This window comes from Rhea pennata, chromosome 17, assembly GCF_028389875.1.
Source record: "Rhea pennata isolate bPtePen1 chromosome 17, bPtePen1.pri, whole genome shotgun sequence".
Classification (NCBI taxonomy): domain Eukaryota; kingdom Metazoa; phylum Chordata; class Aves; order Rheiformes; family Rheidae; genus Rhea; species Rhea pennata.
The window spans coordinates 111,469-139,201 of NC_084679.1; the positions used below are offsets into that span (position 1 = coordinate 111,469).

The 27,733-nt window shown below is 38.0% G+C and overlaps 1 protein-coding gene across 1 annotated transcript; it reads left to right on the plus strand.

Moving 5' to 3' along the window:
* On the plus strand, positions 1-25,805 carry SUSD2 (sushi domain containing 2). The gene is made up of 15 exons (XM_062590233.1): positions 1-67; positions 2,012-2,216; positions 3,626-3,777; positions 4,284-4,451; positions 4,701-4,875; positions 6,479-6,680; positions 7,921-8,006; positions 8,489-8,757; positions 10,654-10,797; positions 13,226-13,381; positions 15,235-15,483; positions 16,592-16,864; positions 17,847-18,029; positions 23,106-23,196; positions 25,724-25,805. The coding sequence occupies exons 1-15, from the start codon at positions 1-3 to the stop codon at positions 25,803-25,805; spliced, it is 2,502 nt and encodes an 833-aa protein (XP_062446217.1).
* Positions 25,806-27,733: the final 1,928 nt, after the last annotated feature.

Below are 27,733 nucleotides of genomic sequence, written 5' to 3' on the forward strand. Positions count from 1 at the left end.
ATGAAATTCATTGGCATAGGTGTCTTTTTCTTCATTCCCGTCTCCCTTGCTGCCCTTTGGAATGCAGGTGAGTGACTTTCAACAACTTCTCTGCTTTAAATTACAAACCTTTTTCACTTCTGAACCTTAGACTATGCATCTCAATAATAAATTACTGATACCATTTGTATAAGATAAAGCAAAGGCACACAAGCTAGCTCTTATCCATACCTTGTAATTTCCAGCTTCTTCCTCCTGTCCATTTCCTGTAGGGTAGTGGATCTCTTCTGTAGGTAAAGAGACAATTTGGAGAACATGGTAGCAGCTATTTGTAAGGCTCTAGATTAACTCTCTAGCTCCCTATATTGAACAGGCTTTACCAATTCCATCACAGAGGGGTTTTCTGGCAGCAAATGAAGGCTGACCTTTATATCTGACCCACTACCATTCTTATTCCTTACTGCCCCACATTCCCATAATATCCAAGCATGAAGGAGCTAGGCCATCAGAGAGAAATATTTTACTACTTTTTCTTATTCTTGCTCTCTCTATTCTACCAAGAAAACCAAATAACCTTCCACTCCCTCCCCCTCCCAAAACTAAACTCGAATACTTTCTCCTCGTTTGGACAAAAGATGACATGCCTGGAACTGGAAGCAATGCTCTTTAGCCTCATCAGAGGATAACTATAAACGATAAATTCTTTTTCCTCTCCTAGTCTGGTTTATACATTGTTAATGACCTTTAAGGAGTAACTGAATCCAGTAGGCTTTGAGACCCAGTAGATTTCTCTTTTCTAATCAACTACAGCTAGATCTGGTGAACTCTCAGATTCAGGAAGTTCTTCCTGTCTCAGTCCCATTGATACGGTTGCTGTTGTTTCTGTTTGTAGATCCAGCTAATACTGAGGCTGAGCTCCTGTTGCAAAGAGGCAGATACACATACCACACACATCACACTAACACAGCCAGATAAAGACTAACACAGAACAGTGCCTTTGTTGGCACCCACATAAACACAGCTCTCACATAAAGATGCACACAGTTCAGCTCTGTTCCTCTTCTCCAGCTGATCAAGATGGAAGGTCACTAGCAAAAACCCTCTCCCTCCAGATTCACAGATCCCTTGCATACTAGCATGAACTTTAAAATCTGTCTGATGTCCATCTGATATCCCAGATCCCAAATCCCCTAGCCAGTCAACAGCTGAGACCTTGGGTCTTTCCAGATGTGGATCTCTTTCTACTTACTGTCTAGTCCAGCTTGAAGTTTGCTGGCAGATTACATGTGCACACACGGAACAGAGACCACGATCACACAGAAGATCGAAATGGGATGTAAAAAGAGATTGTGGTGATCAAGTGCAGTCACACAAGCATATCGACCAGCAGTCTGTTATGTTCAGTAATTTTTCATGTCATGGCTTGCAGTTTCTCACATTCTGTTCATCTAGCTAAACCTCGGGCCAGGGCCTCTCTGTCTGTTTACCTTAACAGCTACATTTTTAAGTTTAGGCTCGGACAAAATAAACAGAAATAAATTTTAATAGCTTTTTGTAATCTGATGTTGGGTACGTTGTGTCATTAATGTTAGCTTTCCAGTCACCCAAGAGTTCTAGCCTTCTGTTCTCATTGATTCCTGTGCAGTCTTGACAGTAGTGGGATCCCATTCTGGTTTGCTGCATAAGAGCTACTCTTATTAATAAATATGATTCATGATACTCACCAAAGGACTGCTCTGGAGATTTATGATTCTCCTTCTATTAGATGTAAAAAACCCATGAAGTTGGTGGCATTATATATCAGTGAGGAAGTAAATAAACGTATTTCTCTATTTAAAACAGAGCCACTTTAATACACAGGAGATTATACCATTCATCTAAACACATTTCCAATCTAATGTCCATCTACCATAAATACGCTTATTTAGAATAGTTCTTTAGGCATTGCTTTTCTGTTTCAGAAACCATCTAGAGCAGCTCAGTAACATTCTTAACTAAGTCTTTTTCTTCCTTTACTTTCTTTTTTAACAAGGAACTCCAGATTCTTGCTCACACCGATGTGGGGAGTTGCTCAGTACATGTTCTTGCCAGGTGACATGCCAGTCCTTGAGGATTTGCTGTCCTGATTATAAAGAATTTTGCCTTCACATTTCTCCATACTCAGGATCCCTGATGGGAGGAAAAGATTTTGAGATTGAAAATACAACTTTTAATACCTCTTCTGGGCTGAGATGCAGGTGGGCCATGATTTAATACTCCTGTAGCAAAGAGAGATGAACCTTGGTAATCTCACTGCGAATTTCCAACAGTAGGTGATTACCACAAAACAAGACTTGCCTGTGCAGGAATGAAAGCGTACTTTATAAAGACGTCAGAATTCTTTTAACTCCTCAAACATGCAAAGATTCTGCTAACCTTCACCCTCAAGAATATATCTTGTATGTATTTCTACACAGTAGCATTTATTTCAGTTGAGTCATTTCATGATACAGTCATTGCCCTGATAGTCCTTCCCTTGACATACCACAACAGTGACTTTTCTAAAAGAGATTTCTTACAGAGCTTGTTCAGGATTGTTAATATTTTTTTAGCTTGCCATTTCTGGAAAAAGAAATAGTAGTTTCTCAAACTGAAACAGAACTCCAGCAAAGAGAAAGAAATCCAGGTAGGACACCTTATTTTTGGCCTGTAAGACAAAGCCGTAGATTCCAAGTATATGTCATTCTGTAAACCTTATGTACACGTTATGTAAGGTGTAGTGCATTTTTATGGTGCCAGTGTCCTGACATTTTTTCCACCAATGGCTCTAAGTTAGATTTTTAAATCTTTACCATCTGGATAGCAGCACCTGAAATGATTTTAGTCCTACATCGGGAAATCTGTTACCTTTTTTTACAATGGACCTTTGAAAAACACAGGAATTCATTCTGTAAAATACAACTGTGTACTGTGAATTACCTGCACGGTTGCTTTGTAATGGCCAGTACAAACTTCAGTGCAGATTAGCGAAGATACTACCTAGCAACAGGCCTCAAACTTCCTGTGGTACCTGGAGTAGCAATACGGTCACCATACAGCTATTATCTGGGAGAGTTCTAGGTAGGCTTATACTTTAAGATACTGGGCAAGAACCATACTTGCACGCAGATGGTTAAATTAGAACTAATGACCTCTTAAATAATATTTGCAACAGAAATTCTAGAATGGTGTTAAATAACCTTGCATTCATAGGTTTTACTAGCAAAAAAAAAAAAAATCAGAAATCTATTGGTGAAACCTATGTATCGCTGTCATTATTAGCCACTCTGTAATCCTACAACATTAACATCACTTTTGACTTACTGTTCTCCCTTTTGTTTTTTGTTACTAATTTATCACACTCCCTTCCGCCAGTAATTAAATAGTAAATCTGAGGCTTGCAGCTTGCTGTGTATTAGTGCAGTGCACAGCAGAATCCACAATGCTGTAGTATAAGCACAAAGTACACATGAGCTTTTCAAGTTTATATTCACTGCTACAGGCAAAACCACCATGGGGCTTTGAATGATCTGCACACAACACAAGATTGCTTAATGTAACACAACTGAGACATTCAGAATGTTTTGTCTCTCAGCAGCACATTGAAAAATGTTTTCAATATTAACAGGTTCAAGCAGAAAATTGAAACCAGTGGCTATGTTGCTAAGGATGGAAAAGCCCACTGCATCTCTCCGTTGCTGTATGAGACTGGTTTTGTCCCCTTTGAAGTTTCCACAGATGATGGGCTGACGTTTCCATACTCTGGAACCTGGTTATCAGGTTACTTAACTAAATTTACAGTATCCTTCTTGTTTTCATATTCTTACTCCATGGGCACATTATGTAAGCCTTCCCTTCTAATCATTTCTCTTCTTCCTAAATGGGCTGTTTGACCTCAGAAAAGTCATTCTTGCTCCCCTCATGGTGATTTGTGTTTTGAGAGATGAGCTTTTGCAGCAATCTAGTTCTGCAGCTATTTAGTACCAGTAGCATTAAGTCATAAAAATTCCAAGTCAAAAGTAAGACTGACCAAAACGGGGCCCTTTAGTAGCTACTTCTATCAGAAAATAGCGGCCTTCTGATGTTGAGATCTAAGGACCACAAGGACCACACACATTATTCAAGGTTCTGTATTCTCTCAGCTTCAGTTTACTGTTCTTATATCATGCATTGTGTTAGGAAACATGCACAGGGGAAATACTGCTAAATCTTGTGCTGAGGTGGCACCTTTTTAGGGCCACGCAAAGCAAAAATGCCATTAATCCTTCTTCTGTTCTGTAATGCAGTACATCACAGCAAAGTTTCAGATGGAGAAAAATCTGTGCTGGTAAATGCAACAAAATGGCAATATTATGGCACCCCCAACACTGACGGAAACTTAACTCTCACCTGGACTCACCAGGTGCTTCCAGCAACCCATATCAATATAGAAGTCTGGGGATACGAGGAAATAGGTAAAGTGACACTTTTAATATCTGCGTATAAGCAGCTATCTTCTTGTGTAACTTTTGTGCAGAGCTCTGTGCAGTCTGATACTACCACTTTCACTGAAGCCCAAGGAAAAGGTATGCAAGTATAAATAACCTATGATTATAATGTCATTTTTTCCTCTTCATTTCCATACAGGTGGAGACAGGTAATTGCCATAGTGTAGGTAACTTCTTTTCCAGCATCCAAAAGCATTTTCTTCCTTTATGTGACAGGTGACAGTTACACAGAGAACTGGCTGGCCAATTGGAAATATCTTTATACTTTGGTAAGAGAAGCACCCAATACTGGGACATTTTCTTTCACACCTGTACCTGCTAAAGGAAATTACAGTACTTGGGACTTTGGAATTTTGAGAATTACACCTGGCGTCTATTCTGATGGGCAGAGGCAAGTACTTCCAGACATTCATGTATCACAGATACCTTATTATGATTTTCTATGTTAAAGCTGCTATCTTCTTTGATATTTAAAACTGGGGCTCAAGCTCTATTTTGTAAAGAAAAGAACTTGCATATCCACTTCAAAAACTACACCGCTTACATTTTGGGCATAGATCATATCTAAAGAAAAACATGCAATTACCTACACTGGTTAGCAGAAAATAAAAATTAGTTGCAAACACAGTATTAAAGATAGCTAATGGGAGATACCACAGTGTGTTACTGCTCTAGGTATGTTATCTTGCTTTTTTTCTTACTAGAAAGAATAATGTCTGTCGGGGTTAGTGTCACCTTGTTTCTGTAAAATTTTATTTTATTTTGTTGTTAATAGCAACAGTTTGTTTTCTTTGCATTACTGGAAATTTTAGCTTATATGTGCATTTCCATAATATTCTACTTGTTGTTTTTTTTTGAAATGGCATCATGATCATTCCTCCAAACATAGCCACATTAAAATTATATGTTTGAAAAGGTCTGCTAGCAAAGACTAAGACAACAGTTCAGACTTCTTAATTCCTTGCCATTGTTGGTAGGTGGAAATTTACAAGCCTTTTTTTATGTTCCCTTGTGCCACATCAGTTTCACTTGCAGTATTTAGCCCTCTGAGTTCATGGCTTGATTACTTAATATGATATATTTTGCTTTTTCTCAGTAAACTAGAACATGCTGATTTCTTTTTTTCACAACTGATTTCTTTTTTTCACAACTGTGATATAGGCCCAAATTGTAGAATTTTTCTTCATGGCAACCACAAGTCCTCTTCTGCATTTTGCTTTTTTCTCTTTTGTATGCAGGCATTTGCAGGCCTACAGATTTTATACCCACTTCTTTTTATTTCATTATGTGTTTCCCCATGATTTTTGGTGATTTAGCTCTGTTAGTGCTCCATACATACTCTTTAAATTTGGAGGCATTTGGCTTCATTATTTTTCTGAATGTCTGTAGATGGTATAGTCCCTGTGAATATGTTAATTTCATCTCCTCAGTGTTTGATCATACTGCTAATCTATCACACCTATTTTTCTTATCAGTTTGGAGTAGCTAGACATAGGAGGATGACCATTATTCCTTCTGCAGGATTTTTTATTACACTTCTTGAAATTTTTCTTTTTATATATGATACTTTTCATGGGTGGAAAACAGTGGTCTTGGAACACTTATAGGATTCTCAGTGATTTCTTGCCACTTATTGCCATTGAGCCCCATACTACCTGGGACAGGGTTATGTTTGGATTTCTTTTAAGAGAAGCCAGACATCCTTAATTCTGGCCTAAATGAAGCCATGGGTATGAAAAGAAAACGTGTCTTTAAAAAGATCAGTATAGGCCAGAAGCACAAATGCGAAAATATATTTCTGATGATTGCATACTTACTGCATGCATCATGTTGCCCTTTAAATTAGAAAAAATCCAGAGTACTATAAGTATTTGCAGGAAAAAGAAAACTGTGACCTTTGCAGTCAAAGAAAAATCTCAGGCTCCTTAGCCATCTGATAAACTTTTTTCCTTTTTCTTTCCTTTTTCTTCTTTCTTTTTTCTCTTTCCCCTCAGCAATATTCCATCAGTCTGGAGTCCAGAGCATGCATTGGCTTGGCACCTTGGGGAAGACTTCAGAAATGACCCAGCTGCATGGGCAACTGCTAAATGCCTAGAATGGGACAGGAAAGAGGAGAAACTTCCAAACTTCCTTGAAGAAATTACAGATTGCCCTTGCACCTTGGCACAGGCAAGGGCTGACACTGGCAGGTTCCATGTAAGTCAGTAAATAGAACACTCTAATTTATTACTGTTCCATGTAGGAGTTCAGGAACTCCCTGCACACCCCTGTTCCCTCTAAAATTCAATATACGGAAATAAAATATTTAAATTTGCATGAGTAGCATGTCAAACAGCAGAGGCAAATACAGTTTATCTGGGCAGTATGAATAAAAAAGTGCCTGTAAGACACCCAACTGAAAGCATCTTCAAACAGGGGATTAAGACAGTGAGTCAACAGATGGATAAAAAAACACTCAGGGAGGGTGCAGTGAGCCCTGTGGAGCTGGGAGCAGGGATGATTTCTTCAGCATCCTACAGGTTGGCAGTCTGTGTCTGTAGTTAACATCCTAGTACATTCCCATGCCAAAATAAGTAGACTGCATTTCTGCCTGGTATACCGTAACTTACTGCAAGCCCTTCCATTTTTTTCTTGAGTTCATAGTCTGTAATCCACTATTTCCAGTCTCTTGCTTCCTTCTGTCTTCTCTGCTTGGCTGTTAAGAAGGACACTTAAGAACTTACACACATGAAGAAATCAATTGCCATTTATTTTACATTTTCAGACTTATAACATGGGCTTAAGTTTGACTTATCACACTTAGTGGTAGTGTGGCTTTATCTCTTATTTATGATACCAAATGATGGCAGTGTATTTATGCATACTGAAAATAAACATTGGATATTTTTCTCTACCATCCTTTCCTGATTATGAAGCTCCAAACATGATATGCCTTTTAAATCATACACACAAGAACATATAAAGAGAAAAGATTAAATCTACTGCCTCTGTCTAAATACATGGAACAAAAATATAAGGTTAGTCTGACGTGATCTTTCTTACACTGGCAGTTGAATTCCCCATTTACCCTGATCTATTGTTCAAGGTCTGCTTTAATAGTCTGCAAAATACAGAGATTAGACTAACATGTTTATACTTGCTTCAATCATTTCAGTAGTAAATTCACTATTTTTCCTATACCATGCTACACAACTACCCACTGAAAAGGACCATTACTGAATTTTCAGTCTTGGTATTTCAGATGCTCTTCCAGATGAAACTGATGGAAAAATCATGCTTATAGCATCAGGGTCAAAATATGAAGCAAACAGCAGAGCCACTACCAGGTCATTTAGACTATCCACATACCTCTGAGACAAAGAGGAGGAAAGAGGACATACAAAAAGAAAAGACAAAACGAAAACTCATATTAAGTATGAGCATTGATTTTTTTCAGACTGATTATGGCTGTGACATTGAAAAAGGGAGTGTGTGTACTTACCACCCTGGGGCTGTGCATTGTGTGAGGGCCATTCAAGCCAGGTAAAGAACATTTTTTTTAATTGCATTTTTTTATGATTTGTTCCGCTCAAGGTGATAGCATTACCAGAGAAGTCACAAAGGTCTCTGGACCCTCAGCTCTCAGGTGCATAGCTTCCCTCTTACTCACTTATTAGCTCTTACTGCTGAGATGAAGTAAAGCTTTAGACTTACTAAACAAGTTAGTCTTTGCACTTATCCTATTAGAACAATTTTGAACAGTGCAATGTTCCTGTAGTTACAAGGCCTACAGAACTTCCTTACTGCCTTGGTTTTAACCCCCTCTGTCCCACTCCCTCATATAGTCTATCTTAAAAGAATTGAAAAAAAAAAAAAGCTGAGAAGTGTAATTTGCAGACATCACTTAAAGTTTGCTAACCAAAACATTTAGCTATGTCCATAAAAAAGCAATAGGTGAATTCCAAGCACAGATGGACTTCACTGAGCTAAACAGTGACTTTCTTCTCACTGCATTTCTCAATCAGTCCCCAGTACGCAGCAGGGCAGCAGTGTTGCTATGATGCTACAGGGACCCAGATCCTCACACAAGACTCCACAGGAGGCAGCACACCTGATCGAGGCCATGACTGGGGTTCACCACCTTTCATGAAGCCTCCACGGATACCTGGATTTTCCCATTGGCTTTATGATGTCATCAGCTTCTATTACTGCTGCTTGTGGTCTGATAATTGTCAGTTCTACATGAAACATCGGCCCTCCAGCGACTGCAGGATGTACCACCCACCTCGAGCTGGTGAGGGTTTCTGAATTCTGTTGTGGAGTACAGCTATTTTATACAGATTTGGTTTTGGTATGTTATGTAGTCTCCACTGACAATGCTAAGGGTACAATATCCACTGGAAAATTTTCATGGGAGGCTTCAGCTGATCTGTCAGTGGCAAAAACTGTATATATTTTTTTAACTTGCAGGTTTTTCAACTATTGAGTATCTCATCAACCCCTGGAAGCTAAATAGCTGAAGTTTAGTAATCTTCATGCCTTTTTATTGTCTGTGGTCATGTCCTCAGAAAGAAGTTACAGATGTTTAATGACAACTTGGCAATAGCTAGAAAAATCTACCATGCTGAAAAATACTGTTCATCAAATATGGAAGTCTTACCATTTGCTAGTGCCTCTACTGCTCCTTCCCCTTGCTTTTAGGAACCAGTCCTTGAGTCTTGCATACTTCTATTGCTACCACATCTCACCTTGTTATGTGCTGGTAGGGTGCAGGTACCTCCAGCAGGGTTGTATCCTCCCTTAAGGAAGGAAACAGTAAGGAAGCAGTGGATTTCAGGCAAAAAAGAGAAAACTGTAAAGGGCACTAAGGAATCTAGCATGTCATGACATGACATGATATGACATGTCATGACATGACATGAGCTAGGGTTGGTGTCTTCGCTTTGCTACCCTCACCTGCCTCTCTTGCAAAGGTTAATTGATCTTTGATTTGGGGTTTTTTTGCATGTCTCCCATTTTAACAGATTTTTTTTTGATTCTTGATGATTCATTTGAGACTCTCCCAGGACTAGCAATAGTGAATAGTCTTAGTCTCTGCTGATTTCCCCATTGAAAGTCCCTGTCGGGAAGCAGCAAGGACCAACTTCTCCCTAAGGATTGGGGAGCTGGGAGCCAAGTGTAGTAGCAAGGCTGGTGCGTCTGCAAAGTAGCTCAGGCAGAGACTGAAGGCCCAAGCCTGGGCTTAGACAGACTGCTTTGGCCAGCAGGCTGAATGTGTAGGTAGAGAGCCCAGGTGAGGCCAGTCAGGGCAATTAGGGCCTGTTAGTGTACTCAGGGCCCTGACAGCTCTTCTACATGAAAGAAAGGCTAAAATATGGCTCTCTTAGCAAAGACAGTTGATGAGGGATCTGAAGTACGTGGTCTCACAAGATTCCCAGATGTAGTTAGGCCATTACATCATTCAAACATGACAAAATGAATCTTGCAATTCTCACTAAGCCCCAGAGATGCTTGGCTTTCTTCTGGGAAGTATACACCAAACTGCCTATGTAACTGCACATAGGCAGTTTGGTGTATACTCATAAACATGTACATTCATGCAGAATACTCATAAACCTTGTGCAAGCCTAAGCCTCTGAGAAGAGTAACCACCAAACTCTACCAATCCCTATACAAAGATTTGAATGCTAAAAAGCTTCTCAGAGCATGCCCAAAATGGACACAGTGGAGAAACACCTCAAAAAAGTGACCTCCCTTAGTACTTAGAGAACTCTTCTAGAACATGAGATGCTGGACTTACATACCTACTTTGCCTGACGTGTTGAAACTTCTTGAACCTACCGCTTACAGGAAGGCTTTCATTACCAGGATTTTATATTGGAAGTGTTAGATGTAATTAATCATAATAAGGACTTGCATTTTAGCCTGCAAATCCTAAGTGAGTGCACTAACTACTGCAGGGGAAAATGACCTTCTTTCCCTTGGTCTAGTGAATATGATTTATGGAAGTGACACTCCTTCATGTCACATTTACCACAGGTCCGCCTCCTCCTTGCATTCTTTTTTCTCTAAGTGTCATTCTTTGGATTGCCACAGAGAGGTTTTGGGGTTTTTTTTTTTAAGCGAACCTAGGAAATGTAATGAGTTGCATTTTTCAGTTGTTCTGATTTCTTTCCACTGTTTAAAACAGCATCTGCTTTTGGGGACCCTCACTTCATCACATTTGATGGTCTGAACTTCACCTTCAAAGGCCAAGGGGAATACACATTCGTGGAGTCTGATCTGACATCTCTAAGAGTGCAGGGGAGGACCCAGCAGGCACGCTTTCCCAATGGTAAGTTGGTAAGAGATGAAGTGGTGATGACAGATAGTAGCATATGAAGCTGCTTGATTTACTCTTTCATAGCATTTCTCCTATCTTCTCATTTCTTTTTTCCCTCTTTAACCAATTACCAAGCTATGCTACTATCTCTCTGGGTTTTAACATTGTCCTTCCTCCATTTTCAGACAGAGGAGCATCTCAGATTGATGTTCCTATCAGTGACAGCATAACTTTTTATTTACAGTATACATTTGTGCTTTCTGAGTTGTCGGTATAGATATTCGAACTTCACTGTGAGATAACTGACAAAAGAATGAGTTGGGTTACTTGCATCATGTTCAAAAACAGAGTTATGAAGCACAGTATTTCTTCATATGTATGTAGAGTAGGGCTAGTGTTATCTGTTTAACTCTGTTTTTATTGACTTGAGACAGAAAGTAAAAACCCTGAAAAAAAGTAGTCAAGAGAACTGAAACTTTGCAAATCTCCAAAAGGAGTTTTACCTCGCTAGATAAACAAATGAGTCCCAGGTAAATCACAGAATCCAAAATGAAGTCAGGAATACAAAGTACTAGTTAAGGATAAATTTAAAGCTTTACAAGATTGTTCTGTAATAATTTAGCTTGGGGAAATACACCAAGGAAACACATGTGAGTCAACATAAATAATTCCAAAATTAGGCATCTCTTTTGGGGCCAACTGATACTACATGCATGGGAAGAAAGACAAGCCTTTGGGTATGCAAGTCTAGAAGTGCCTTTAGAAGTATAACAGCAAGAAAGGAAAAATACCATTTTTTTTAAGAAGCATAAGAAAATAAATGGAAACATTTTTCTGAACTTTAATTACAAAAAGCATTATTTTTCAAAGATGCAAAGAGCATGCTAGTGTCCTTTTTATTACTGGAATTGCCAAAGGTTTAAAAAAAAGAATGTCATTTTTTTTTAGGCATGTTGGCCATTTGTGAAAGATCAGCATTTTGAAGCTAATCAAAAGGCAGTCGAGATACTCAGGGGAAAAATAACTTCCCGATCAAAGGTTATTTGTTAGTTTTGTTGGGTTTGAATAATGAAAGTTTAAGGATATATGTTGCCTTTAAGAACTCAGGAAAACAGCTCTCATTTCTCTCCACTCTCATCTCCCTTTGTAAGGAAACATGAGGTCAATTCTAGGAATCAGTCAACAGGCATAACTGCTAGCTGACACATTCTGATAATACTGTAGCTGGTAATTAATAGGAAGCAGGTAGGTGCATGTCCTGGTTTATATTCCTCCTGTGTTATGTGTAGAGGTATGCATATGTTGACAGAGAAAAAATGTCCTAGAAGGAGCTGAGAGAACATCTTTGGTATGGAGAAAAAGTTGTTTCTAAATACCCCAAGCTAGCAGAAAAATTCTGAACGTCTGACATGAAGGTAGCTGAGGGGATTGTTTTTGTTCAGTGGTTCTGATTGTCCCACTCTTTTAGCTTGTTTGTAAAACAAAGCCTAGGGCACAAAACCTAGAGGTGCATGTGGTCTTCATCATCTGACTGGGCAGATGTTAAACTAGCCTGTAAGATGGAGATGATCATATACGCACACTTTAAAATGAAGGAAGAATTTGAGTATAAAACAGCCGAATGGCATCTCATTTCTCATTAGAACCTGAAAAGCCTTATATCATATACATTAATTTTTACTTTTCCCATATCTAGTGCCGATGGAGCATAAAATAAGAGACTGGCTTCAGGAAAGAATATTCCATCTGACATCTGGAATGCCATTTAAGAATTTGATATTTCCAGTAAAACTGTTAGGATGGATTAAAAATTGTCTGTGGCAAGAGCATCCAAGTAGACATGAATTGAATGTCATACTGGATGGAATAGGGATTTTCAGGGAAACACTAGGCTCTTGATACATTTTGCTGTGGCTGTGGGAGTAGTGACATGAGTTACCGAGCAGTGCCATCTCAAGTTTACCATACTAGTATTGTATTATACTCTGAGATCAGCTGCTTAGTCGTTGTTCATCCCTGATCCTGTCTGCTGTTTTGTTCTCTTACTTTCCTCTGTTTGACATGCCTTCTGTGAGATTATGGGTTTTCCTAGGGCATACTCAGAGAAATGAATGTGCAAGGAGATAAACCATTCTTCTGACATACCTCTGCCACTGCCATTGGGTTGAAGAATTTAGTATTTACAGACTTTCTGAGTAGTTAACATTCTGCTTTCAATATATTACATTGGTAGGATGATTAAATTGTGGGTTTGTATGTGATTTATATCCTTAACAGTTCCCTCAAATACAAATAATAGTATTTATTTATTTTTAGCAAATATCTGTTTTTTCCTTACATGAGTATTACTTTCCATATTTACTTTATATGATGTTGGGTATTTTGGGTTTTTTTGTTTGTTTGTTTGTTTTTTGTTTTTTTTGGTTTTTTTGTTTTGAAGGAACAGAGACTCAGGTGACAGGTTTGTCTGCAGTGGCTGTGCAGGAGAACAGCTCTGATGTGATCGAGGTACGCTATTCAGAGGATTTGAATATGGAAGTCCTGTTGAACCAAATGGTGGTCAACTTCTCTGAGCAAAGTTGGATAGACTTAAAAGGTTAGATACAAATATTCACCTTGAAAGCTATTGCCTACTGTGCTTGTGTTCCAGATGTTCTTTGTGTTCCCATGTAGCCCGTGTAGTATCTCTAGATGCATGTGTTTCAATTTTCTTTTCCCTATATTTTTGAAAAACAGGCTGCCTGTTATGTGACAAATGAAACAGAGGCCTAGCAATATCCCAGCTAATGGTATTTTATTCTTTAACCAATCTTTCTTCAGTTCAGTTGCTGCCAGATGGTGAAAAGAGACATTGAGTCAAGGCAGAATTAGTGGTATTGCACAGCTAGCATGCGCCTCAGTGAAAGAAATCAAATTGACGGCAGCATGTTGGGGAGAATACTGTATCTATCTAATCTGCCTTGCTAGCCCTGTCTTTAGAGTAACCTGGTGTGTGGATTCCTCTGGCCTTTCAGATCAGTTACAGCGGTATCATTTGTACACTTGATTGCTATGCTGTGGGGAGCAGTATGGCCACCAGCATTACAAGGTATGGATCCCCTTCAAAATAGCCATAGATCAAGCGTGCTGGCAAGACATGCACTGTGACTATGTCCCTATGGAGAGGTATAGCAAGGAGTCAAAGTTTGGGTGAGCACATTGTATTCTGCAGCCTTCTTGCTTCTCATTACCATTACTTGTAAATAACCTAGTTGTAGCTGGAAGTACCTATGCTATGTCTAGGAAGAAATGGAGCTGTCAGATTTGCTAGTAGGCTGGACTGTGGCATGTTCTCCTCTCCCAGCATGTCCGAATAACATAAATGGCTTTTATCAGCACTTGGTGCTTCCCTGAGCTTTCCGGGATGTAACAGGGGAGTACAAAGAGATGGCATGCAGTCCTGATACTGAAATGTTTAACAGCTGGCTTCAATGCCCACTTCTTCCATGCTGTGTTTAAGAGGCTTGTGGAAGGATGATTTTCCTTCTCATCTCATGAAGGGTGAATGGAATGAAGAACTCCTTACTACTCATTCGATTTTGAGCCTACTAGATCAAATGCAATTAAACCTACCTTAGTAATATGAAATACAACAAAATATAACCAAAATATGTATTAAAATATAACTTAATTTCACATTCCCATACGAGGAGCTCTCTTGATTGATCAGATGCTATTCCATTATTCTTCTATCAAAAGATACTACGAAGAGTTGCATTTTTATTCCTCCATGGCCATGTTCATTTGATTACTTATTATGATGATTTGACAAATATTCTAAACATTAGTGGAATTTTAACAGTGAACCTCCTGTTCTGCAGAAGAAGTTTCTGTGGCTACCATGTAGCATACCTCAAATGACTGAAAAATATAATGAAGAACAGAGGGAAGGATACATAGACAAAGAGCTGCAGAAACAGAGAGATGCAGGCAGGGGAAAAGGGATGAGACAGTGATGGGGTTTGGAAAAGGAATCATAATAGGGAGGCTTTGGCAAGACAGTCCAGGAGCAGAGGAAATATGTAACTATGGAGAGCAGTGCTTCCGGCTCGCAGACACTCACTCGAATAATCATCTCATATCCTAAAGCTTCTGCTCTGTGCTGCTGGCAGAAGGCAATGCGCCTCATACCCACAATGAGCCTTTTTTCCTTACTACTCTGTAGTAGCTGTCTTACCACAGTTATACAAATCTACTGCTCCAGTGCCAGAAGTTTTTCAGAGCTGTGCTGCTCTTCTCATCCTAAAATTGATGGTGTGAAGGTGCAGCCTCCCTTTAAAAGCCTCTCAGAATGTAGCCCAGAGGGGAAGAGAGGAAATGCTTTAAGAAAAATAGTTAAAACTGCTGACACAACAAGCTGTTTACTATGGGTTGATAAGATGTTTTCTTCTCTCCCTCTCATTGTTATAGGTCTCTTTCTCCATTCTACAGTTGATCAGAACATCACGGTGATGTTCTCTTCTGGGGCTGGAGTGGAAATAAGAGGAAGTGGAGGATTTTTGATGCTGACAGTCCTGCTCCCAGAAAAGTTTATGAATCATACACAGGGTCTCTTTGGGGTAATGAATGGTAATACAGAGGATGAGTATACCTTCAAGAACAAAACAACCCTATCAGTTCATGCCAATCCCCAGCAGTTGTTTGAGTTTGGAGCTGAATGTAAGTGATTTCTTTGTCCTGGAATTTCATTTCCTTTGCAAATTCAGAATTGTTTGTAATCTACACACTAGAAAATTATGTCTATGCTAAGCACCCTCTAGGGGAGGAGAGAAGGGAGGAAGAGAAGTGTAACCTTCTTTATACAAGTGGGAGAAATATCTAGCCAAAATAGATGAACCCAGAGCCAGGAGGCAGCCTCCTGCTCCTTGCTCCATCAACGGCTAGTGTCCATATTTGACAGCTTAGACTTTGAGAATTCCATCTGCTGTGCCCAGCTGGACACAAGATCACAACACTGAAGTGTCAAAAAAGTACAACAATATCCAGGAACAGCTATCTTTTTCCAGAATATTAGCAATGCTCCATTAAGTATCATGCTGACAATTTTAATAATCAATTATTAAATCACAATTTAATAATTGTCTCTTTTTAAAAAGATAAAAGAATATCTACTTTCATTTAGTGAAAATGGATAGGCTACTATGTCTAGCCTGCAGAGTTAAATTGTCTGCATTATTCCTAACATACAGTAAGCAGATGAGCCAGAAATGTGATGCAAAATATGTTCTGGCTACCAGTCACTCTCTGTATCAAGCACAGCATGGCCATACACCAAGATTCAGATCATACCGAAAAGTCTCACTGCTCGTACTTCAGCCCGTTTCCTTTGTAGCACAGTAAAAGCAAAGAGCAAGAATACACCAGAAATGATAAATTATGGACAAATAGGATATGGATTTGTGTTGCTTGTAATGTTTGGTTTAGCTAGCTCTGTCTGAGGTATTTGTTATCACCATTTTGGCAGGAGGCCTCTAAAAACCATCTTTTTGTAAAATCATAGCTATGCAATTATTTGGATCTAATTTTAAGTAACTGATCAAACGCCAGGTTAACCAAACACTGACCTTAGTGCTGGGTTAAAATGGCACTAGTGGGAAGAAAAATGAGCTTGAACTCTGGGAGGAAGGTGTACTAAATAGGTCTTCATAGGTCTTTTCCAGCTCTAGCTACATTTACATAAATAAGCACTTGGATTACGATCAGAATGTGGTATAGGTCTGTAGACAAAGTTATACATGAATCTCCATCTCTCTCTTTGTCTCCCAAGGGACTGTTGAAAATGGAACTTCCCTGTTTACTTATGACACAGAGTTCTTATTGAACAATTTCTTTTATGGGGAAAAGCACAACTCCTCTTTTCTGCCAGTGTTCTTTCCTTATGAAGACCCTGCTGATCCCTTGGTGAAAGCCATGGTCTTGCTCTGTGACTCTGACCCATTCTGCAGATTCGATGTCCTGACAACCAGAAGTCTTCAAGTAGGACATTCAACAAGACTATCTCATCAGAATCACAAGTGGCTAGTAGAAAGTCTAAAGTCAGGTGAGATAACATTAAACAAAACATCCACTACTACAGCTCTTTCTGCAGGGTATCTAAATAGTGGAGACTATTAAAGGAAGCTGTGCTCAACTACTACTGTATATGCCTGTAAACATTCTTACCGGGAGGACTCATCATTGTACAAGGAAAACTGCACTGGTGGGATACTTGGACAAATACATCTGAACTCTTCCACCATTGCCATATATAGAAGCCTCAGCTTCATTTTCTGTGCCTTCATCTGCCCTCCTCAGAATTGGAAAACAAGTGAAATGAGCGAATAGCAGACAATCTCAAAGTGCATTGCAGATGCTCTTCCATCTCACCTACAGTTGCCTTGTCCATTTATAACATGATGCTAGCTCTTATTGGTAGGGGTAACATAGCAACTTTCCCAGCTGAATTCCAGGCTTACCTTATACACAGAGCAATTGATACACAAAAGACCAAGGTTTTAGCACTTTCACACAACAGGAATTTCAGGATTCAGGAAATCTGAAATACTAAAGAGAACCTAGATGAGACATGTCTGCCAGCCTCTGAATGTCTGGGATTTCTATCGGTCAACCTCAGGTAGGAGTGAAGTGTCTGAAGTTATGTCTTGAGTTAGGTGATCAAGACATTTAGATCCAAAGTGAGCATACATCCTCAACCACTATCTTCAACCTGAATACTTCCCAGCCAAATTTTAGAATAGTACCTGACAAAGATAATATTCGCCAGTTTTATGGCTGAATCCTGCAAAAAATTTCCATGGGAGTAATCTGGAAATGTGGCTGAAAATGTGACTTGCTACACTTTTCTACAAAATCACAAGCTACTAAAAGAAACTAGATGGCTGCTAACATAATGATTTCTTTCAGTTAGCCTGAAAATCTTTGCCCTGTTCTGAGTTGCTGCTAAAATAGTATATGAATCATTGTGATGTAGATTTGCTAACCCAAATCCAAAACACTTCAACCAAATATTTCTCTTTTACTAGTGGTCTCTTGTGGCTGGCTGGATCATCCAGCCAATGGAAGGAAGGAAGGAAGGAACTATCTGTTGGGCTCAGCTGTCCATTTCATCTGCAATCAGGGCTATGAGCTTACTGGGTCAAAGGAAAGAATCTGTCAAGCAACAGGGGCCTGGTCCGGGGAAACACCCAGCTGCATCCTGAGAACAGGTCTGTTTCTTTTTAAATGTTAGAAGTTGTCATCATAAATCATCATCACAAACAAGGCAATATCATGATGCCTCTTGAGAAAAGCAGCTTTTTTTACTTGAGAAAACATTGGATGTGAGACCCTTGAGTTCCTGAAGACAAGTAGTTAATCTTAGATTAGCTTTTTTAAAGCTAAACTCATCACACCGGTCATCTGTAATTGAAATAAAGTACTTGGGGCACAGTAACATCTCTTTCTCTTGGTTTGACCAAAAGGAACTAGTAATTGTGCTTCTTCAGTGGACAATTTAAAATAAATTTCAAACTCATAGAAAAGTTGGAAAGTGTAGTATTTACCTATTAATTGTTACACAGCTACAAAGGACAGAAAAACAATCCTTATTTAAAGCATTATTTTTGTGCGCTTTTCTCCTATATCGTGCATGTTCTTTCGTCAGTTTTCTAAACACACATATCTTCATATAGATACATACACATAGATAACTTCAAAGTATTTAATCGTTGAGTATCCACAGAATTAGAGCTGTTTTTCAAGAATAAATGATGGCACAGTCCCAGTCATTTATTGTCATTCTTTCTTCTGTCATACTTGGTTTTAATTTAGTTTTAACATTATTTGCAGCTAACTGGAGCAAACATATATCCACTCTGAGCCATCTGAGGAGTGGCTTATGAAGTCATGCGTTCTAAAACGAATAGTTCAAGAGAAACTCATTACTAAACAGTCTGTGATAACAGCGGGCAGGGAACAGACATAGCACTTCTACCTCTCCCCACTCTTCCTCCTAATAAACCTGTACTTACTGAATGCCTGTGCATTTTTTTGTTCTGAAGTACTGTGCTATTTGAACATTCAATGTGTTATTCTATAGCAGAAAAATTATTGTGAGTGATGTAATATTAATAATTATAAAATCCAGGATTTTAATACCGCTCTTGTGTCATTACTATTAGATTATTAATGAGCGTGGAATTTTTGTATTTAGTAACAGTTAGATTGACTCTGTGACTTACAGGAAACCACAGAATGTTTTCTAGCAGGCAGCTTTTGTAGAAAATAAAGCTTTTACTGATAGCCCATAGATATTCTGTATGTCCACAAGGTGGCAACATTTCAAAGCACCAGGGCGACGCAAGGCCACAGGACATGTTGAAGCACTTCCAATGCTGGGTCAATTGCTCTGAAAATACTCAGCAAGGAAGTCCCGTCAACAGGGTCTCTGCTCGGAGTTCCTTTCAAAGAAATGTGGAAAATGCAGAACACGTCAGCGATGAGTTCTTCGCCAGCAGACACACTTCACTAGCCTTGGCAGGCCTGTGCCAACTAGTTGTTTATTTGCCACACTGTTTCATATTTTTGATCAGGGATACTGCCAAGATGAACCACAAGAGAGTTTGCGCAGTAGACTGGTCTTTAGCATAAAGAATAATTATTGAACATTTGCACAAAACAAGTACAAAACAGAGAATGTTGCTTAATTTTAAATATGCAACTGACTGTTCACAGAGGCCAGTCTCAGTAGTGATGCTCTTTTGGAAAGTGTGAAGCTAGAGGCATTCGTACATTTTTATTTATTGTGATAGGCCAAAGATATTTATGGAGTACCATAGTTAACTGTTGAAAATGTGAGATTTAGAAGGTCTAGCAGATAATTGACCATCTTTCTTAGTTCACAGAAATAACAGATCTTTCATCTAAGTCTGAGAAGAATAAACTCCTCACTAAGTAAGGCCAGAGCTTGAAAAGGATCAGTGGCAAAACATATTGCCAAAGTGAAAACTTAGAACATTTTTCCATTGCTGCCATCAACCGCATGCATACTGGATATGAGCCAGTCAGTCTCAATAAGCAAACTGGATGTTAACATTTATGCTTGAGAAAAAGGGGCAAAAAGCCAGGCCTGAAAGATCAGAGGGAAGGATTGGAAGATACTCAGAAATCAACTGTATTCAGAATGACCAAGTGCCACAGCTTTATGGACAAGTAAACAAAAAATAAATGTTTTCCAGCAGTTCCCTGAAAGATGGCAAGGGAAAGGAAGATGTGAGAGATTTGTTTGTAGTACAGACCTTCCTTACTGTTTGAAATTTGAGATTGTAGTTCATTTGTAATTTGAGCCAAAAATCATATTTTTTTCAGGAAGTTGTAGTAACAATGCTGCCCATAGCATCAGGCTATCATATTCAAAGCAATATAAATTGCATATAAGGTTCTTCACTCAGTCTTTCTAACTGCTGTGTCCTGGTAATGGCATTCCTGTATAGCTTTATTCCTCTTTTGACATCAGAAGATATGCTTCTGGATATCAGTCTCCATCTGAGAAAGTGGGGTTTTTTTTTGAGAGAGATCCAAGTTTCTCCAGAGAAGACTGGCAAAACAGACCAAAGTTCTTCTCACTTGAGTTTAATGCTCTAATAATTTTATAACGTGGATATCCAGTACTTGCTTTTCACTAAATACATTTTAGCATGCAGTCTAACACAGAGTTGAAGTCTAGTGACAGTTTGCCTTATGCTGCTTTTGAATTCAGCGTAATTACAGAGAACATCTTCATATACCTGTTGATACTGAGGTCAGTTTTCTTCACGCTTCTCCTCTCCACACAAAAATATGCTGCTGTTTTGTCAACATCCATTTTACCAAGCTGTGCTGCAGAGGGCCTTCTTAATATCAGAAAAATGCTGGCAAAATTAATGAATAGCCCTTGCAAATTTCTGGGCACCTGAATGGGTGACCACTGGCCTAGCCACTGTAATTAGTGGTCACATATTTACTTACAGCATGAACTATTAAAACAATTTTTTTTAATAAACTCTGACTTCCTTCATGTTCGTCAAGAACATGGGGCCAGACTTCTATTATTCTCAGCTTCCAGGGGTACTTCTTTCCAGTGTTCATTACACTTGTTGCAGTTTTGTAGCACATCAAGTTCAGTCTCTTTTTATAGCAAATGAACAAGATGTTTTAGTTACTACATGCTTCTGTTTTTCAAAATCTAGAAAAGCTAAAGTTAAGGCATGAGGATTTTGAGAAATGGATAGGAAGGGAAGCAGAAGCAAGAAAACAAAATTAAACACCAGCTATTTTGCAAGCTATATTTTTGTATTTGAAATTTCAAGCATATGTTACGCTTTTAGGCATATTGTTGCTTTTGAGTTTTGTTTGAATTAAAGTTTCCATGGAAATCCTCTGGTAATAATTATTTTGCTATGCTTCTAATTACAATTCTGCTGCAAGTCTTGCCACTACCACAGCAAACTCTCTTCACAGAACATTGTATAGCAGGAGATTAAGAAACCATCCAGAAAAGGCAACAAGGAGACTCAGAATTAAAATGCAACTAAAAATTATAAAATCTCTGCAATATACATATACAATCTGTTCATAATAGAAAATGATTTGGCATTGTTAAGTACACTCTGCTTTTGTCTCTTTTTCTGTCCTCCCATCACTTCAAGGTCTAATTTTCCAGGGCCAGATTCTATGTAAATACCATTCTTTTTTGGAAAGTTGGCAGAAATCTCATTATTTCTTCCCCTTTTTTCAGATGAGAAACATCAGGCAGATTTACTATGAAATTTTTATTTGTCTATGGTTTCCAGAAGAATGACTGCAAAACATATAATAATGAAGACAGATTACTTGAGATTAGAAATGAAATAAAAATTTTTACAATATAGACAGTAGTTTATCTATTCCACTTCCTTTCTTACACTTCAGTATAAAGCAAATTACCTGTTCTAGGGTCACAGAAGTGTAAATTACATCATTCTGCCATCACTGTGTGCTAGGCTGTAGCTTGGACAGTCCTTCCTGCAGACATGACAAAGCAATGGAGAAGCAGGCGAAAAGGGATGTTAGAACTCAGATGTGCCACTGCTCATCTATCTCCAAACAAACTACATGCTTCCTGATACAGTGCTATTAACCAATGCACCAGTAGGGCAGAGCCTTGAATCTAGTTCCACCTTAGGATCCCACAGTTTCCTGAAGACAAGGGACTACACTGCTGTTTGGCCCTTTCGCAGTAAGTGAGGGACAAATGTTCCTGACACTGGGACTCTCAGTTTCTCAGAGACTGGTATTTTCCTTTCTTAAGTGGGACACAAAATTCAGGAAGCATTTGTTTTGCCAGACAATTCACTCAAGATACTACATCTCCTAAAATGTTATGAGTCCTCTTACGTGTCATCCAACATTTACCTTCATGACAATACCTTTGTGGTAGCTTTTGTTACTCACCACAGCCATACAAGAATCCTGCTGTCGCTGTCCTACATCAGTAGGTGAGTGACAGGACTAAACCACTAGTAGTCTGCAACTCTTTAATAGAACAGAAATGAAGATCTGTTCTTCAAAATCTGTTTCATGTCTGATTTCTTCATATCTTTCACATATCCTTACTACTCAGCTGCAGAATTAATTTAACACTTTCAGTGTGTTCATAGGCTGATGCAAGAACAGTTCAAAGTATTCACATATCACAAGAACAGTCACATTTTCCTTTAAGCTACATGGCACATGAAACAACAGCTACAGTTTCACAGTTTTAATTTTCATGGAAGAGCTTTGCACAATATTTTTTAGGAACATTGCTGTCATTTAATATCAAGTTAATTTGACTTGAACAGCAAAACAAATTCTTGCTAAGCCCGTTCAGAAAACTAACACAAGCATGTCTATTTAATCATCAGAAATGACTTGAGACAAATATAAGGGCAATTTTTAAAGCAAACTGTTTAGGAAACTGATTAAAAAATTGTCAGTTTTGGGGGTAGAGAGTTCTAAATTAGCATTGTAGATTCATGACACTGACTGCATATAAACCACTAACCATACTGTACTTGTGTTAGAATAGCTTTCACAAACACCTGCCGTACCCTTCAAATGTAGGACTTATTCCAGATTTCCTATTCTTTACTAGTTTATTCCTCTAATACAAAGAGCAGTAAAATACCAACACTACCTATACAAATTAAAAAATTCTCACACATGACTACATTCAAACAAATTCATACAAAGAAAAATATGTGCCTTACTATTTTGTTGTGGTTGCTTTCTTCTTTTTTTTGCAGATGTCAAGCAAGTAATTCTGCTTGGCTGTGTATTTGGAGCTGTCGGTCTTGTAGTCCTGGCACGTCTGATTTTCTTGTGTAGAAAGCACAGGTAAGGATTGAACTGAACTGAAAATGTCATGGTTTTTTCTGCTCATTTTTCTCAATGAAAAAGAAATCCAGCATGATATTCTTCTGCTACTATTTTTAATAGGAAAAAAACAAGTCTCAATAGTCCTCATATCCTGCTGGAACACTGTGAAGCAGTGTTAGGAGTGTATTATCAGGACAAGCAAACATGCAGTTGATTGATTGATTGAGAGGGGACAGGATTTGGGGCCATAATTTCTTTGGTAGGTGATAAGGTTACCTCTCTAAAAGCGTTCTGTTTAGAACAGATGTGCTGATAATATTAACAGACAAATTTGAGGTATCTAAAGAATGTATTGCATGCACTGTAACTTAACACATATTTGAACCTATTTCCATGTTTAGGCATGCATGAATCTGCTTTGAGAATACTTAGAGCTTTTGTGCCAAAGGGGTAAATAGAATTTAAAGGATCCTAGCAGTTTGCTGCACATTCTTTGAACCTTTCTCCAAAGTTGACAAAAAAAATACTGTTCACTAGAAATACTATTCTGTATTTAAAAGGAATCCCTACAAAATGTTTTGTAGCTAATAAATTACTGTGAGTTTTTAGTCATTTGTTTAAAAGGTTGACATGATTTTATTATTTTTTTTCTGTATATGATCCGTTCTGTTAGCCAATATTAACAAGACACTTTTTAAAAAATATTTTTGGCTCCAGGGCTTTCCAGCAGGTTCTCTTGCAGTTATTCTTGGAACATAACCCACTATGACAGTCATATCCACCACAGAGAATATCACTGAGTCTGTGCTCAATCATCAATTAATTAACTGTGTCTATCAAGAGTGCTGAATTTTGCCCCCCCCACACACACTTTAAGTCACTTAAGCATTGTTTTCTTTACTTCACAAAGAACACCCACACCCAAAACATTTTTATCTTCCCCTGTACTGAAAAAGCAAACTCTATGCAGTATAGATATCTGCAGCAATTAATATTTTTTGCATACGTATAAAATACATAGACAAAGGGAACCTCCCTTATTTGCTAGATTTTACACACACCTGATTCTTACATTCAAAGCCTTAACTAACTGGTATGAAACAGTTGTTTTACTGTTTTATTACTACTATTACTGTAGTAATAAAATAGTTGCCTCGATTTCTCACATTTGGGAGTATGCTTACAGAACTACCACTGTAAGCTCATCGTTGTGCACCAAAAGCCAGTTAAAAAGAAATAAACCATCACTCCTTCAAAACTGATGTATATTTTGACAATCTGTAAGTAATTTTCATATGCTACAAAAATTTTCTCCTTTGTGAATATTTTGAGAGAATATGGTGAAAGTCCATAGCAGTGGGGCTGTGTGGTTGGCTAACAATAGGGAATGCAGTCATTTGTGTAGCTGCAACAAATTTTGAACAGATAAATTTTCACTAGAGAAGGCTAATTAGACCATTATTGTCATCTATCATCTGCTGTATACTCTTCTGTATCTTACCCAGTGTAAATATGACAAGTAATATGTTTTGTATAAGAAGGGAAAGAATAAATTGTAGGACTTCTTGAAAACTTCTGCTTCTGCACCCAACTCATCCAGCATTCACAGTTAGGACCATACTTATATAATAAGATGAAGTGTTTTAAAAAGAACAAAAATCCTAAGTCAAGACCCAGAAAATCATTAGATGTTACATGTTTTTAGATTTCTTTCTGCTTTAACAAACAGAAAAAAAAAATGTAGGGGTTACACTTTCAAGCTTAACCCAACCACCCTTCTATGCTAAAAGTGAAAACTGATTCTCTTAGTCAATCAGATGCTCTATGAGCAGAGATTTGTGGGGGCAGGGCTCACAGGACTTAAAAGAGAAATTGCAGGAATTCAAAATATTCAGTAAATTTGCTTTCCCTCTCAGTTAGCTGTGAGAGTGTCCAGGCAGTTGTGAGTATATCTGTTAATATTTTGACTATATACTTATCTAAGTTAAAAAAAAAAAAAAAAAAAAAAGAGGCAAATATAAGGTCTGGAATTTCCCATTGAGTTCCGAGTTCCCTACTCATTCAGATTTTTTGTTCTTTCCTTGTTCTCCTCCAAAAGCAGCCTTCTCTCCAGACACTTTGTTATCGTCATTTTCAAACCAGATAAATTTGCACAGTTTCTCCTTTTGCTTCTGTAACATAGACCACTAGAAAAGAAAAATGGATAATTGCACAGGGAGAACAGCAAGTTATCACTATTCTGTAATTTCATTAAATGTTGCTTATACAGAAAGAGTGCTACCTATCCTTCAGTAACTTTTTGTGATTTGAGCATCCCAAGTCTTCAGCAGTGTGTGACAGGGGAGGGATATTGTGCCTTGAGAAAGATATGCACTGAAATTACACAGAAGTGGTACTTTAGAATTTGTCAAGTTCCTATTCCACTTAACCCTATATTCCTTTCACCCTGCATTAAACAATAACATTATAACTATTTTCACAGTCATCTATATATTTTTCATCTATATATTTTTATTTTATTTTTTCTTTGTCTTTTCCTCCTAAGACACAAACACAACCAGAAGCTTGTTTCAGAGGTTCCAGTTACATCAGAACAAGAAACAGTGAAGTTCCAGAGAAGTTTTTAATGATAAACAGAAGTAATATAGCAGAGGATTAAATTACCTGCAGCATATGCCTTTTTGCACATCAACCAAGGATAGACTTATCAAACACAAGTAATGGTTTTACATAGTATGCTAACAGTTAATTTCTTCTTTATATACAATGAGTGGTCAAATGCATAAGGAATGCTAATTTCATGGGATTATGTCATTGCAGGTTCAGCCTATTACATATGACAAGCAAATGATAATGCCTCTGAAAGCATCAGTTTCAAAGTTATGTGCGTTAGTTTCTTATCTCAGTCTCATCTTCCTCAGTAGAACAACAGTTTTGCAAAAAAAAAGTTTGTAATTTTTCTGTACTTCTGTTCTCTTACACTTTTACTTGAAAACAAATCAAATGAAAAAAAAATCCTAGTCTCTAATGCTAGCTATTGTCCAAAGAAAGACCTCTTCCCTGGGATGCGTAAGGTTAATCTAGGAAAATGTGAAAGGGAATGCAGAGTCAGATGGATAAAAACTACCTGCAACTCAAGTTGAATTTACAGATTTCTTTTCTTTCATGGAAAGGAAGAAATATTGAAAATATTTCCTTTCTTATATTTTGGTGAATCAGGGAATGCTCATTGAAACTAACACTTTTGTTTCAGAACTGACTGAATTTTAAAAAGGAATGCAATTGAAAAAAATATTCAGAAAATTAAACTTTCATTTCAGTTTAATATGAAAGGATTTTTTGAAATTTGTCTTTATTAAACTACTCAGGGTCTAGCTTCAAAACACAAAAAAATTTGTTGCTTGCACAGTTCTACTTACAGTGTTTTTCTTGAATAACTGCAATAAGCATACTTCTCGGTTAAAAAACTCTAAGGCTTTTTAATAAATTTAGCTGATTTCTGAGTTACAACCTTGCATAGAATCTCTTCACCGAAAAAAAAAACAAACAAACAAAACAAAAAAAAATCCCACCATTTACCTTTGCCTGTGTCCCAGAGGGCTTGCAAAGACAGTTCTGTGTTGTGCAACTCTTTTCAATAATGATAGAATTATTAACCTTTGCAGGTCATAGGGTCTGTTTTTCTAAGGTCATTAAATCATAAAGTACAGGAAAATCATGTGTTTTTTTTCAAAAAAAGCAAGGACAAATTATATACTACGTGTAGAGGAAGACTGCATGAGAAAACAGTGCAGACTATGATGGAAACACAATGAATTGAAAGAGCCTCAGACCATGTATTGAAAGTATAAAAGTAGTCATTACTCATTAGCTACTGTTGTTGTCGTTGTTGTTTTTAAATGAGACCAGAAACTATGAGCAGAAAATTACAAAATGAGAATGAGTGTTCTCAAATACAGTAAGTTGAAATACAAACAATTTTATAGAACAGAAATAAAAATCTTATAAACAGGAACTTTTTGAAAGAAGACTGGAGAATGACCACAGGCAACAAACTGTTTATTGCCACTGTGCTCCAATGAGGAAAAAAAATGGTGCAAAATGCATGTATGCACACATGCATGCACATGCATGCACGTAGCTGACTGAACCAAGGTCATTTTGCCTAGAAGTGCTGGAAGACTGAACTGGGCTTTTCTGAGATACAGGAAGCTGATTTTGTGAACTTGGGTGTCAATACTGTATTTAAAGATTGGAAGCTTTCTGTGTCCCAGGGTCCTTAAAGAACAGAGTATCAGAACAAATGGGATCAAAATCCCATGAATAAGTAACACAGTGGAGTCCCAGTCCTTGGATGGGAGAATTCTCTGTGTTACTAAAACAGAAAGCAATAATGTTTAATGTGCTGTTAGACAGCACCTGCCACAAAATTTGAAGTGCTGCATGCACATACAGTGACTTGTAAAGGAATGCCAATGACACTTCCTGTCAGTAACAAAGACTGGGATGGGAATAGATCTAATGAACTAGATTCTGACCTTCTTCCTGAAAAAAT

Bases quoted from the DNA above. Each gene is read 5' to 3' on its own strand.
- SUSD2 (XM_062590233.1), top strand. From the start codon at position 1: ATGAAATTCATTGGCATAGGTGTCTTTTTCTTCATTCCCGTCTCCCTT. The intron at 4,452-4,700 runs GTAAAGTGACAC...TTTATGTGACAG, and splicing joins CTGGGGATACGAGGAAATAG to GTGACAGTTACACAGAGAAC. The intron at 8,758-10,653 runs GTGAGGGTTTCT...TGTTTAAAACAG, and splicing joins GTACCACCCACCTCGAGCTG to CATCTGCTTTTGGGGACCCT.